This window comes from Podarcis muralis, chromosome 14 (assembly GCF_964188315.1).
Source record: "Podarcis muralis chromosome 14, rPodMur119.hap1.1, whole genome shotgun sequence".
In the NCBI taxonomy this organism is placed as follows: Eukaryota; Metazoa; Chordata; class Lepidosauria; order Squamata; family Lacertidae; genus Podarcis; species Podarcis muralis.
The window spans coordinates 2,930,974-2,946,840 of record NC_135668.1 but is presented as its reverse complement, the minus strand read 5'-3'; the positions used below and the strand labels follow the sequence as shown (position 1 = coordinate 2,946,840).

At 40.5% G+C, this 15,867-nt stretch overlaps 1 protein-coding gene across 2 annotated transcripts in view; it reads left to right on the top strand.

The window, feature by feature from the left end:
• The window catches only part of MTMR10 (myotubularin related protein 10), a 51,444-nt gene that overhangs the window by 15,480 nt on the left and 20,097 nt on the right, over positions 1 to 15,867 (top strand). Inside the window, exons 3-5 of one of the 2 annotated variants that reach the window (XM_028707129.2) lie at positions 2,459 to 2,595; positions 5,819 to 5,891; positions 8,436 to 8,590. In XM_028707129.2, the coding sequence (XP_028562962.1) occupies positions 2,459 to 2,595; positions 5,819 to 5,891; positions 8,436 to 8,590 (365 nt within the window). The remainder of the gene's footprint in view (positions 1 to 2,458; positions 2,596 to 5,818; positions 5,892 to 8,435; positions 8,591 to 15,867) is intronic. The other variant, XM_028707130.2, reaches the window with a different exon arrangement.

Genomic DNA, 15,867 nt, shown 5'->3' with positions numbered 1-15,867 from the left:
TGCCCAGCTTTCAGAAAGACAAGTCATGTTCAGGATGCAGCTGTTGAGTTTTGCTCCTACTTGACTTTCTTGGTTGCATTTCTCTTTGATACTTACATGACTTCCTTCCTGTTTTTGTCACATTAAGTAGACTTATTACATTACAATGCTTTTGGTACCAGTTAATTTTGCTGGCAATTTGCTCAACAAAACCTAAACACAGAACCCTAAAACATCAGAATACAATGCAACATAGACATGGGGAAAGGGATCTCCAACAAACAGTTGACGATCAGGTGTTGTTGTTTTTAAAGGTGTCCCATTCAGTCATTCATAGTACAGTATTTACGTGGCTTCAGTGCTCACTATGTGAAGTAACTTTCGGTGTTCTGTCTCTGCTGTTTAATAAACAATAAGCTTTCATACTATTTTTCTATTGGCTGTTAACATGTTGAGAAGGCATAGGATTTATATTTCTGTAGTTTACTCTTCAATTTCAAGCCCAAGAGCACACGACAGGTGCCAGGTTCTTCATCTGGCTTTGCCATATCTGCACTACATCTGGGGACCTTGTTCAGCAAATTCTTCCCATCTGTACAAGTTGCTATGTTCAGTTCAGCAGGTGACTTTATTCTATTTCAAACGAGAGAGAGAGAGAGAGAGGTAGTATATGTTGAAAATACCAGATTGAAATAAAAACAAACCTTAACTGTGGACAACATAAAATAAAACTTGATTGAGGTGAAAGCCCAAGTGTTGGGGTTGGTTTCTGGAACCTAAAATCATACTCTCTGCTTTTTCTTCTGACCTCCCCCATCCCTCCCCATCTTTTTATAGCATGCTGTTGCATAGTGATATTTCCTGTTTTAGCATTTTATGCTGCCTCACTTCAGAAAAATACAGTGCTCACTTTCATACAGTGAACTGAGGATAAGCTATGTATAAGATATTGTAAGTTGACATTAGAGCAAGATGCCAGCTAGCAAAGTGTTCATGGGTGTATTTTAAACAGAATCTTTTAATGAAATCAAATTGTTGCATGTGTTTTCTGAAAGTATTTGAAATGTAACTCAAATTTGAGAGAATGTAATTTGGATGTAATCCTCTGGCTGGATTAGTGAGCATGTCTCTGTGAATGTCTTCACAGTAATGTGGTGGGTGGGTTGTTTTCTAGTTTCTTGGCAGTCGTCTCTTGTTTCTGCTCTTTGGCTATTCAAGTCACACACAAGTGACTGTCGTTCTGCCCTCAGAACAGCTTATGCCATGGAAAAGGAAAATGAAGGAAACTGCACTGTTGCTCACTTTAAACATTATAGAGAGCAAATACCAGCTTTGCTGCTTACCTTTTCCTAGTGAAGCCAAACTCCTGAACTGTATTATTTGGCAAATAAATAAGGTTGGTGGGGTTTTTTGAGTGGTTATTGCAAGTCAATTTATCGCTTGCTGGATCATGCAGGTTTGGGATGGGAGAGTAGGACAACAAGTGACCTATGTTCTTTCTACCTTTTTGGCCTTGCTGGTTGAATAGAAGATCAAACATCTTCCCCCAGCCTTGCAAATAAGGATGGAGGATGACCATACTCCCCTGTCCAGTCTCTTATTGTCATTTTCTGTTGGGGGGGCCATAGACACAAAAGCCATTTTTCTTTAGTCTGGCAGCAAGCAATGCAGAGTACTTTTCACTGCCACCTCTGCATACTCTGCTGTGGTTTTGTGGTTGTATCTGTCAGTATATTTCTAAACAAATCTGATGATCTCTTCTTTGAAATTGAAGTCTGCAGATCTGGATTAATTAACCCATTAAAAGTGGTGTGACTGTCTAGAGGGATGGAATGATCCAAGGGTTGAAAGGCTTTATAGAATGACCTGAGAGGAACAGTGTTGTGAAAGGAATAGGAACTCTCCTCTTCTTTTTTTATTAGCTATTGTTAACAGCCATTGAAAGATGATGTATATATTTAAATAAATTTTATATCATGATGAGGATGCAGTTTAAAATATTTGGATGGCTCTTGGTGTATAGAATAGAAGAGAAAAATAGTTTTTAGTAACTGGAGATGAACACCTTGAAATTCAGATTTTGCGTTGGATTGAGGTGGGGAACCTATGGCCTTCCAGGTGTTGCTGGACTCCATTTGCCATCATCCCTGACCATTGAACACGTTGACTGGGGCTGATAGTAGCTGGAGACCAACATCTGGAAGACCACAGGTTCCCCCACACCTGTGTAAAGATACTTGGGTAATTATTTTTTTCTTTAAAGAACCATGACATGACCCAAGCAATACATACATTGAAGTAAAGCTTAAGCTCCTCAGAAAGGAGATTCAGTATTTGCTTCACAACTAGTTCCCCCTCCCCCCAAAAAAATTACTTCATAAAACCACAGATTCATGGGTGTGAATTTTCTCCTTGCAGGTTGCTGTGATTAAGACATCGAGTGAATCTTCTTTTAATCTGCTTTCCCCCCTTTTTAAAGGTGAAATTGTGGTGAATGAAGTGAACTTTGTGAGGAAATGCATTGCAACAAATACAAGTCAGTATGATTTGTGGGGAAAGCTGGTTTGCAGCAACTTCAAGATATCCTTCATTACAGATGATCCTATGCCACTTCAGGTTGGTTTCTATGCCTATTGAGTTCCATAATACAATTGCCCTTGGCTGACAAGAGGACCCAAGAGACAGACATCCATTGTGGAGGTCCTTGTACCCATGACCTCCTGCTTAGATTGTCTGCTGTAGCAGGACTCATCTGTAGCCAGCACACTTGCAATCCTGAGTCCATACATGTTCCAGGAGTAGGCCTTTTAGTTTCCCGAACCATTCCAGGTTCCTTATCTTGAACCAAGCTTGGCTCAGAATTACCTGCATTTGCTGGGAGGGGTGTGTAGGCAGGGAGAAGCAGCAGAATAGCCACACATAGGTCTACTGGGCTCCTCCTGATGTTAGCTACCATATGTTCTCCTGGATTCTTCATTCAGCCCTAATGTGCCAGATTTTGAATGCTTAATAATATGTTGCTTACCCTGACCCCAGTGTGTTAAAGTGGATAGAGTGTTGAATTTGCATGGAGACCGAGGTTCATATTGGCTTCCAACAGTAAACCTTGCTAAGTGGTCTTGAACAAGTTGCAATTACTTGGCCTAACCTACCCCACAGGGCTTCTGTGATGGGAAACTATGAGTAAAAATATGATAAATGAGTGACCTCAAGGAGTACCCTCACATCCCTCCTCTTCTTACTGGCCACTGCCAGCTCATGCCAAAACTGTTGGTGATGCACTTTCCTTGACTTGGCTGCAGCTGCTTTAATGGACAGAAAGTTGTGGGTTCCACAACAAACATGGAATTGCAGCACATCTCTGAATTACTTGGCTGTCATTTTAATGGCCTCGGCAGTGTGCAATACCAGGGAAAGACAAGGATCTGCTTCCTAGTACTGGGCACTTCCCTTGGTGGCTTTGCACATCCACTGAGAGCTAGGTAGCCCATTAATACCCAGATTCAGGTGGATAGCCATGTTGATCTGTCATAGTCATAATAAATAACAAGACTGATACTCAGGCATACTTGGCTTCTTTAGATAGCTCGGCTTAGAAGCTGGAGAACAGGGACCTGGCCTGGCAATGAGGGGTGGTGTTGGTTGAGAGATGGGCCACTGCTCGTTCCTGACCTTGTTGAAGAATGCTTCTGCTCTGATAATAATAAAGATTAATGTATCTAACATAAGAAGAGCCCCTCTGGTTTACTTAAAAGACCTCTCTGTAGGCCAGGTTATAGAAGTCTTACTTACCAGGTGAAGCGGCCTTGGAGGGGAAGAGCCAGAGTGCCAGTGGCCCCAACTCTTACTGTGCACCATGTGCTCAGCATCTTAAGAGAGGCACACCCTCTCTGTTTTTTAAAAGAAAAGATAAATAATTGCTAAAGCATCAGTTCTTTCCCACACTCTTTGAATTTGAAAATCCAATCCAAATAACTTTATTGCACTAGCCATTGGCCATGACGAATCTGAATAAAAATTATGAGAGTGCTATTAAAGAGTTAGAAATGGTGCAAAACCAATTTCTCAATTTGAAAATTGGTGCAAAACAAAATGCCTGGAATGAAAATAAATTTGATGTAACTCGCCATGCACTTCAGCAACAATGGTTCCCATTCATCAGCTCTTGTGTGCGCACAAGTGCACTCATGGTTTTCTTACATGAGGAGGTAGATGTCTGGTGTGTACAAAGTGGGGAATCGCCACATGTGCAAAGAGCATTTTCCTAGAAGAGAACAGTAAGCCCGGGCTTTGATCACAATTTACATTGCTTATTTTGCAAATGTAGTCTTGTTTTGTTTATAAACTTAAAAGTAGACACTGGAGTTTGATAATGATGCAGGTCCTGCTGATTTGTCTACTTGCATATTGAAATTTTAACGGGGAATGTTATTGTCATACATCTAGATTATTGTTTTGGTTTACAAGAAAATAGGAATAGTTTGGAATGAAATTCCAAAGGTACACAAAAATATGCTCAGTGCATTATGAATTAAAGTTCTTTTAGGTAACTCCAAATAGTAAACATATCTAGCATAATACAGTGGTACATTGGGTAACATACGCTTCAGGTTACATACGCTTCAGGTTACAGACTCTTCTAACCCAGAAATAGTACCTCGGGTTAAGAACTTTGCTTCAGGATGAGAACAGAAATCGTGCAGCGGCGGCAGCAGGAAGCCCCATTAGCTAAAGTGGTGCTTTAGGTTAAGAACAGTTTCGGGTTAGGAACGGACCTCCAGAACGAATTAAGTACTTAACCCGAGGTACCACTGTACTATAAAAACAGTTGCACAGTATAGCTTAAAACTAGTATTAAAATATCAATAAAAGAAGGAAAGAGACAGCAGATATCTTACCAAATGTTGAAAATGCTTATATGGACATTAAAAATATACAAATAAGAACTAGACCACCAAATGAAATTTAAAAACTGCCAGATGATAGTAATGAGATACTGAAAAAGCACACCACCATGTTCTTTGGTGCAGGTTAATTCTGTGTCCAGGGCAGCTGTCTACCAGCTCCACTTGGTATGACAGCTGAGACCCTACCTACCTGCACCCTGTCTTGCCAGAGTGGTACTTGCTCTGGTTATCTCCTGCATGGACTACTGCAATGCGCTCTACGTGGGGCTACCTTTGAAGGTGACTTGGAAACTACAACTCTCCAGAATGCAGCAGCTAGACTGGGAGTGGCTGCCAGGACCATATAATGCTGGTCCTAAAGGCATGAGCACAATTCGAAGTGTTAATGCTGACCTATAAAGTCCTAAACAGCCCCAGCCCTGTATACCTGAAGGAGCGTTTCCACCCCCATCATTCAGCCTGGACACTGAGGTCCAGCTTTGAGGGCCTTCTGGCGGTTTCCCACTGCAAAAAGTGAAGTTACAGCAAACCAGGCAAAGGGTCTTCTCAGTTGTGGTGTCCGCCCTGTGAAACACCCTCTCACCAGATGCCAAGGAGATAAACAACTCGATGACTTTTAGAAGACATCTGAAGGCAGCCCTGTACAGGGAAGTTTTTAATATTTGATGTTTTATTGTGTTTTTAATATTTTGTTGGGAGCTGCTGCTACTACTGATTGCTTCCTTCCCTCCTTTGGTTTCTCTAATGTAGTTTGCAGGAGAATATTTTTAGCTTAATGTTACGCTGAGTGGCAATAAAATATTGACCCTCAGCCCTCAAGATGATTGCATCTAACCAAACAAAGCATACATCACACTTCATCTTCACAATTATTAGGCCAAAATATAAAGTGAGTTGTGGTATTTATCATGAACTTATCTCCTGTATTCCAGAAATTCCATTACAGGAACCTTCTCCTGGGAGAACATGATGTTGCTCTAACATGCATTGAGCAGATAGTGACAGGTACGTATTAAGGAGCTGGATATGAAAGATAGATTTTTTTTGCTTTGGGGGGGGGGTACATTTATGTTTAGGAAATTAAAACAGAATTCCCAGCTTCCAGTTCTGCCTGCGACTATGGTGGCAGCTCTCTGGGGCTCAAGAGAAGCTTTGATGGAGTGGAGGGGGATAACTGAGGTGCTATGCATCCCAAAACGCTTTGAGAAAATTCCAGGGGATCTGTGGTCCCCATTTGTGCCTGCTCCCTGCCTCCATGAGGGACAGGGAGGGGTGAGGCGCTGGGTCTTAAGCTTTCCATCAGAGTGTCAGCCTCCATGTCTGCCGTGGCAAATGACAGATTTCTTTTTCAATTCGGATAATTGGATATAAGTTAAAGGCACCCTATGGAGAAGATGAGAACAGTAAGCTGCAAACAGTTTGGCTGTTAAGACTGAGGTTTTGTGAAGAAGGTAATTCCTGCCGTAGATGAGAGCTGGAAGCGCAGAGGGGTGGATGTTTATATTTTGTATTAAGGTTTGCAAGCTTTTTGTCGCATCTATGCCCTCTTGATTAATAGAATAAAAGTTAACAAGTCTAGTAAACTTCTAGTAAAAGAGAATAAATCTGGGATTTGGTTGGAAAGAAACTGTGTATGTGAGTTGGTGGAGTAATGGCAACGGGGAAGGGGGACGATCTGCTTTCTTTTTCTTTACCAAGAGAACACTACCTACTTCACCTAAGAATGTTGAAATATAAAGAATTTAAAGTAAATAAGGATCTCAGCACACTGGAGTTGAGCAAATTTGCTGTGGACAAGGATTGTTGGAACATACTTAAAACCTGTGAGAAAGGAGTGGATCCATTTGTGCATTTGACCATGAAAGGGGAGAGGTGGGCATGGAAGTTTTCAAGATATTGCAGTATACCCCCCTCCCCGCTTGGCTTCATGGGTCAATATCTGTGATGATTTTAGTTAGACTGCATGGTGGGCCAGATGGTTGTCCTTGAGAACTCAACTTAATAATTGATAACAGACCACGAGCTTTGTGATATGAAAATATATCTTACACCAGTGATGATTTGGACAGGAAATGGCTTTGGTTAACAAAGATCTCAAGGGCACAATTGAAATTTGGGATGTTGGAACTGAGTGTATTTACTATAGACAAAGATTGCTGGAATATAATTAACCCTGCAAAGAAGGAGCAGATCTATTTGCCTAAAAGGTAATCTGGAATTCCTAATGGTAGAGTGCAAGAATTGTGATTTGACTGTGAAAGGGGAGAGGTGGGCTTGTACTGGTTATAAAGTTTTCAAGATATTACCATAGCTGTCAACGTTTCCCTTTTTTTAAGGGAAATTCCCTTATTCCGAATAGGAATCCTCGCAAGAAAAGGGAAAAGTTGACAGCTATGGATATTACAGTACATCTCCCTTGGTTCTTTGGGTTGATGTTTGTGATGATGATTGTTGGATTGCCAGATGGTGAGCCAGATGGTTGTCCTTGAGAACTCAACACAATAAGTAACAACAGATTACAAGCTTTGTGATGTGAAAATATACCACACACCAAAGAGGATTCAGACAGGAAAGCACTTTGGTTGAATGCACTATGGAATTGGAAAGTAAAGGGGAAAAACTAGGGAAAGGATAATGCCAGGTTGCTATACATGCAAGATGTAAAGGAATTAATGACCTCACTTGTTGATATTGGAAATCTAATTGTTAAATAAATATACATTTATTTAATTTAAATAAATATGCATTTATTTACTTTAAATAAATATACATTTATTTAATTTAAATAAATATGCATTATTTAAATAAATAAATATACATTAATTTAACTGTATATTATAAATAAATTGATAAATGGACAGCTGAAGGATAATGAAAAAATATTATTTTTAAGAAATGGAATGTGAATTAGAGTAAATATGCAATATAATGCAGCAACAGGGAAAACTATGGACGCATCCAGGAAGTAGGGCGGGAAGTCACCAAAAATGCATGCCTTCTAAATGAAACTGAACTAAGAAATAGGAAGCATTTGTAACCCAAAGTAACAGGGACACCATGTAAGAGTTACGTGGTTTGGACAGCATGTACAGTTGGCTCTTGGGCCAGTAGTTTCAAATTATGCCATTGTTTGTGCACAATAGTACAGAGGTGGGTTAGATTCTGACCAGAGGTGCAGTTGTTAGTGTTGAAATTGAATGAAGGAAACACAAGTCAGCTGCAGAGCTCACTACAAAGCTGTGAAGCTCTGAACACCTGGGAGGATAAAGTGGATACAAACAGAAGGATAGTCTATTGCCATTAGGCAGGTGCCCTATTGTTGTAGACACCTGCTGGAAAATTTTATTTGTACACTACTTGGAAAACTTTTATCAAGTTATTTATACATATTCTAATTAAATCAAAATAAATAAATAGTAAGCAGGTCAATGTACTCTTCAGATGGGAGCTGTTGTATATCAGTTTGTTTCTGTTAAGCATTCATAACATGGTTATTTGTTATATGCATAACTGTCTCCTTTTTATTTTAAAAAAATTTCTCTCTTGCAGTAAATGACACAAAGAGGAAACAGAAAGTTCTCGGCCCCAACCAAAAGCTTAAATTTAACCCAACAGAATTAATAATTTACTGCAAAGACTTTCGTATCGTCAGATTTCGTTTTGATGAAGCGGGACCCGAAAGTGCAAAGAAGGTATTGCAGCAGGTCTGATATTTGTCTTGAATATTGTCTAGATGGAGAATTAGCCAACAATTTATGGTTTTTCTTTCAAAATAAAAACCTGCCAAATAATTAAATACCATTCTGGTGTATCTGAAACTGGTTACTTGTGTTTCATCCATTGGTTAATCGTTCCATTTACCACCATAAACATCAGTAAATAACTTTGAAACCATAGAAGTAAGATGATATTACATGCTAGAATCTTGAAGTTGCTTGAAGTGACAATGGAAATGTGTTTTTACTTAGACCTGGCTCTCATTGAGGTGGTAGATTTGTGTGTGAACTAGTAACACTTGCCTCTGCAGATGGGGACTTGCATAATGGAATGTACCTTTGTATTTTAAAAAATTCCTTCCACATAGCACATCAGGGAGAAGCTAAGCTTGAACCCTTGGAGGGAATTGGTTTGGGGGAGATTCAATCTTGTGGTCCCCCACCTGCATTCCAACACCAGTGGTGCAGCCCAGACCACAGTGAGAACGAGGTCATGGGGTCCTAATCCCTTTCACTCACATTTATACACATTTGGCTTACAAGGTAGGAATAGTAACTCTTATCATAGGCTGATTCTGAGGAGGAGCTAGCTAGCTCTAGCCTATATATGCACAACTATTTCTACTGTATCCCATATAGACATGAAGCAAGTAATTAAGTGGTGAAATCTTGCTTAGCACTTAAGCCCATTTAATGTAACGTTAAGGCTTATGGCTAAATAAATTTCCTTGTTTATCTTAAATGTAACTTGCCTATCATTGTCATGAATCCTGCAGTTGCTAAGCCAAGTCACTTAATAGGAGATGAAAGATTTTGGGTAGTGTTTTTAATGCTGGTGGCATTTGGAAAAGCATATACTGGCTTATTCAGCCAATATATTTGCAAGCCTTTTGCCTGCATATACAGTCATTTTGCTCCATCTCTCATGGTGTGTAGCAGCCAGACCAATAAGTTTGTGTTATATCCTGGCTTGTTCCAAAGTTGGTAAGTATTGTTTGTAAGAAAAGAAACTATTGTTTGTAAAAAAAGAAGAAGAAGAAACCATGGTTAATTAAAGACTTAATGGTTTGATTGCTGTGCACTGCAAAGGAGTGGTGCACTCGAGCAAAAGACTTGTGTATCCATTTCATAAGCAAACACAAAAATACAGTCATCCAAACCAGGCCTCTGTGTTTTTTCTAATCCTTGAAAAATATTTTTCATCACCACCATATTAGGTTTTTTTTCTGGTTCTTGCAGTTGCAGAATGTATTCCTTGCCTGTCTTTGCAGCAACCAGTCTTCTAATATCTTTGTTCCTTAAATGTTTAATACACAGTAAAAGGGGCTTCTGTTTTTTTGGAACCACAATTCAGGTAAATGAACACTTGTTTCCTCTCACTCAGGCTTGGGTCCACCTTCTGAAATGTCACTCACACACCTTCTGTGACCTAAGGCCCACCATCTGTTTTGGTGCCTGTTCCCTAAACTGCTGAGAGCCAAACTAGATGCAGTATGAGCTCATGATGGGATTGCCCAGAACCTTCCGCTTTAGTAAAAAATAGCAGTGTTATTTATCTAGGTTTATTTCCCCATTTGTCAAAGCAGTTGCATGGACGTGGTAATTTAAAAGAAAGAAAGCAGGTAGGTAATTTGGGTCATAGGTTTCCTACATCTACTACTTTGACCTCTAGTTTTAGTGCATTAGTCTTCAGCCAATAAAACCCACTTCTGGGTCATCGCCCGATTGAAGACTCAAATACTCTCGTGGTTCATTTTAAACCCCCTGAGACTTCACAGTAGAGGTTTTGTTGATACTAGAAATGGAAACCGTTGGCTTTATGCTGACAGTGGCTGTCCTTTGAGCTGCCAGTAGTCGAAGGTTAGGACATGAAAATTTACACGTAGCTCCTGGAAAGTTGAAGTCAGAGTTTTCTCTGGCAGATGCTTAGCATTTTGCACTTGTTTTAAAAACTACTGGATTAATATTTAGGCTTGGTTAAAGAAAGAACAAGAAGTCCATTCAGTGTGGCATCTGCTGTTATATTTGCTATTTTGGTTTTAAATTTCTCATAGAGCTATACATAGAGCTAAGGGCTTTACTCAAAAACAAATTTCAAGTGAAAACTGTAAATACTTAATATCCAGAAACCAATACAGAGACTGCATCAGCCTTAAGCATGCTTTCTTGTGCAGCACACTGGTATTTTTTGTATATGAAATGCTTAAAATTTCATTCCCATAAGAAGTAATTAGGAGACATTTGGACTTTGAGATCTTTGAAGATCTCAGTATATACATTGCAATATAAACATTGCTTATATTGATAGTATTAGCAGAATCTATACTTGAAATACATGATTTGGGACTCAGATTTTGTGCATGTGCGATTGAGGGAGCAACATGACCAGCACATTGATAGTAAGATGCAGAATGCCAAATCTCCTAAGATCAAGAACATGCCAGAGGCTGAAAAGCCACTTAGCTGTGCCCGCCCCATTCTTCAGCTTGCTTTACCCATAAGGTAGCATTATGTTATTTTAGTGCTAAATATGGTATTGTATGTATTCTTTTGTACCCAAGGCGTGTAAGGCCACTTCCAACCCTGCTTTGGCTACAAAAGCAATGCTTGTTAGCGTCAGCCAGCAGAGGTGAGAATTTGCGCTATAAGAAGGAAGGAAGGAATGCCCACAGTCTTATCCTGATACCTTAATCACAGTTTAGGGGGCCAGAAATGTTAAAATCTGCACCATCTGAGCCTTTACCATCTTTCTTCAGTTTTTTTTTTAAAAAAAGAAGAAATTGAGGGGTTGCATAGGACCAGTGGTGGGAGCCAGTTCATGCTGCTATCTTTCTTGGTTGGTATTGATCACAGTTTCTCACTTAACAGGCAGATGTAGATTTTGGGAACTGGCCGGTGTTTGGGCTGATCTCTACACTTCTGCTTTCGCCATAGTATTTCTCTCTAAGCATTTGTAGCCTTGAGTTTTAAAATCACATTCCTATTTCCTTCTGAAAACGGAGGAAGCCCCCTAGGCTTTTCTCTGTTGCAGAAGAATTCCTGATAAGTTTTGTAGCTGTTTGCATGGGACTAATAAAGTGATCCAAAATATTTATTGGTAATTTTCCTTAGCTTTTTTTCTGTTCTGCTGAAACAAAGCTAAGCAGCCTGGAAGGAGGTCCCTGTTACAATCTTTGGGAAGACAGAAGAGGAATGCTAATGGTTTTTCTTTTCTACAAATAAAGCTGACTGTGTTTGCACACTTGGTTCAAGTCTCCAAAAGTACGTCAAATCTTCCATTGCTTCCTTCCTGAGTCTCTCCTCTGGAATGTGACATGGGGAAGAATCCCCGGTAGTAGTTGCCAAGGGAGTGTTATTGTTCCCTGGTCAAATCATAAAGGCTGTATGTGTGGGACAGCAGACTGCATCTTCCGTATCTGCTGCCCTTCATATCAAAATGGGTGAGCCTAGTTGCATACCATCTGCATGCTGCAGCCGGGGGGGGGGGGGTTGCAGTCTTGCCTCCTCCCTCTCCAGAGCCCCTTTATTTAAAAGCAAATTAGAACATGAAGATTTAGAAAATAACTTCTACTATATTTGCTTTATTTTTTTTTCTTGTCATACTAAAAGAATAGGAGACAATGTCCCATAACCTACTGAATAATAATAGAATCCATCTGCAGTGAATTAGCCCTTCTGTTTTCAGTTTCCCTGACCATATGTGTACATGTTCATAGTGACTAATTAGCTTGAGCTATAAGGTGGTGACTAAATAGGGGTGGAGGGACAACACAAAACTCTGTGTTGCTTAAGTTTGTTATTCAGTTGTTTCTGCTGTCAAACTACAGCTGAAAATTCTCAAGGAAGACAAATAAGGTGGGTGTGGGAGGAAGTGAAGGGAGGGGAAGGAGAACATAAGTGGAAGCAACTAGAAGAAGTCAGCAACTTCAAAGGAAATGGTGCATTTTTAAGTTGCAGTCCAAAGCAACAGTTTCTATTGAAATTGGGGAGATGGTTATCTGAGATTGGTACTACAGCTAAAAATTCTTAACCTTGGCATGGGCTAATGACTAATATATCAGAAAACTAGTTTTTATTTTATTCCTTGCATTTTAAATTTCGGGAGCACCTGTATCTGCTTGGGTTATACAGGTTGCTCTATAGAAGGTAAAGGTAAAGGGACCCCTGACCATTAGGTCCAGTCATGGCCGACTATGGGGTTGTGGCACTCATCTCGCTTTATTGGCCGAGGGAGCCGGCGTACAGCTTCCGGGTCATGTGGCCAGCATGACTAAGCCGCTTCTGGCGAACCAGAGCAGCGCACGGAAACGCCATTTACCTTCCCGCCGGAGCGGTGCCTATTTATCTACCTGCACTTTGACTGCTAGGTTGGCAGGAGCAGGGACCGAGCAACGGGAGCTCACCCCGTTGCAGGGATTCGAACCGCCGACCTGAACGGCAAGTCCTAGGCTCTGTGGTTTAACCCACAGCGCCACCTGTGTCCCTCTGTAGAAAGTAGCAAAGTGCAAATGTTGTCGTTCAGTAGCAAAGTGCAAATGTTATCGTACACACTGCCAGGAAGCTGTGGGTTTTTTGGCTGTGGCCATTTCTCCAGCGGCCCTGCTTTGCCTGACAAAACTGCCTGTCTCGAGCAGGAAACTCTTTTTAAAAAAACAATGTTGCTTGTTATACAGGGTGCTCTTGATCTCTTCCCATTCTCTGATGTGAGAGCAGTTGAAGATAAAAACCTTCCTCTGCTAGTTTCTAAGAGGAAGAGCAGAGCATCATTACACAGAAGAATCAGTTGGGTAGGATGGGAAAGAGTGATTGTCCGACTTACGCAAAATCTGTATTTAGTTTTTGTGGGGTGTTCGATGGCTGTTCTTCTACTTTTCCCAAAAGCACATTGTCAGTATAAGACATCAAAGCTGGCTTGCATGCAGAAGGTCTCTAAGTAGAGCTGGGAGAGTTTAAAAAGTTTAGACAGTGCTGAGAGAGATGGACCATTGGTTTGATTTGGTAATAGGGCTGGGCACCTACCTGGGAGTCAAACCCATTGAACTCAGTGGGGCTTATTTCTCAGCAGACATATATACTGTATAGGATTGCTTGGAAAGTGGTCTTACCAAGAAGAGTTATGACTTCTCTATATTTGGCTTTGATCCAAGTGTGTCTTCACTATTTTATCACCCATGCTGCTTCCACACATTTTTAAAGGGTTCTCCAACCCTCAGGAATGACTTCAGGAGGCGGCTGTAGCAAGAAAGGGTAGGGGGTTCTTTGGATCCAACCCTTGCTTATTTTTTGTTTAACAAAAATGCTCCCAGAAAAAGGGCGGGCAGTGGTAGCATATATCACCTGCCACATGGCAGTACAGTAAACCTTAAGCGGTGTGGATCAACAAAAGCTGGATTTAGGGGGAAGAGGGGCCTTTTTGTATATGAAAGCAAACCTCAGCACTGCTTTTGCTGCACTGTGAGCTGCTTTCAAGAGCTTTAGCTTGTGTATCCTAAAAGTTTATTCTTTGTACACTAAGCACTTGGGTGGGGCAGTGTGTGCAATGAAATAGAGAAATGTTTTCTCATGGCAGACAGAAAAATCTTGAACTTTCTCCTTTTCCATGACATTCCGTGTAAGTTCAAGGAATTTGCCATTTGGCATTAAGAAACTGCTTTCATTAAAGCCCTGGACAATGGCACCACTATGTGTAGTTTCTGTTCTAGGCATAAATAGCAAACAAACCAGGCGTTTTGTAGGGGAAAAAATCAGGATTTCCAGGTAGATAGTAATTTCTCTTGTCAAAAAATCCATGTGGCCATTGTTTTCAACAAAATCCTGTGGACTGTTTCTGTTCCTTTTCCCCTTGTTAAAATGCAAGCAAGGATTTATAGGGGAAGAAAATGTGCAACACGTGTAATAACAAGGCAGTGGCATTAGGCCTTGCCTATATTTGTCTGCCATCGTTTGGTCCCAGCTCCTGCCCACCTAGCAGTTCGAAAGCACCCCTAAGTGCAAGTAGATAAATAGGGACCACTTTCTAGCGGGAAGGTAAACGGCATTTCCGTGTGCGGCGCTGGTGCTGGTTCGCCAGGTGCAGCTTCGTCACGCTGGCCACCTGACTTGGAAGTGTCTTCGGACAGCGCCGGCTCCCGGCCTCTTGAGTGAGATGAGCGCGCAACCCTAGAGTTGGTCACGACTGGCCCTGACAGGCAGGGGTACCTTTACCTTTACCTTTACCTTTACCTTTTATATTTGTCTGTATGTTGCTTTGGTCAAGGTGAGAATGAATGGACTTCGTTCAGATTAGAACTGTTCCATGGGATAAAGTTAGCAATTTGATTTTTTTTTAAGTCACTGGAAATTTTTTTTTCCAATGCCTGAAATGGAAACTATGGGCAACATTTCTTCTCTTTCAGAATGAGTGGGAATATGTTTAAAATGGAATTTTAAAATAATATGGTAATGCAGCTAATTCACACAACTGCAAATCTATTCAGAGATAATAATAGCATTGCTGCAGCATCTACCTAGGTATCAGTTCTGAGTAGAAAAATAAACTTATGCTGGTATTTTCAAATGGAGATTATATTCTGGGCTGAAACACAATATAAAACAAATGAACATGGCATCAGGGTAGCTAATACTGTCTACAGGTAATATGAAACATGCAAAACAACCACCACCACCCATATTTGCTTGGAAACAAGTCCCAGAGTGGGGGTTATTCCTAGGTAGGTTCATTGAATTGCAGCTTTACTACTCATTCGCATCACGGCATAGCATGGCCACTTGGTATGCTGGTTATTGCTGAATAAAACCTAGAGACCTATCCATGTTAATTTCATAAATATACTAAACAGTACATTTCCCCCAGGCTATATACATTATATACGTGTTCTTGAAGTAACACAGTAAATTTATATTTGAAATATTGTGAATATGTAAACTAGTTCCCCAGATTCCTTAAAAGTTTTTTATTTTCAATTTCCTGCAACTTCAAGCCTTTCTGAAACTGTATATCAAGTCGCACAGAGGACCCTCAGGATAAAGGAGTGATGCTTCCCTCTGAAAAATGTCAAGAGCCAAGAATAAGCCATGGCTGACTCTAGCTGCCTAGCAAAAAAAACATAGTCATCTTTCTGTTTAATGAAATTGGAAATTGGATTTTAGAAAGCACGTTAGTGACAAAAGCTGGGATTCAGATAACTGCATAAGCAGTTTTCTTCACCCAGGGAGGGTTCAGGCTTGTGTCATGGTTTATTTTATGACGCCTGGTGTCCACTGGG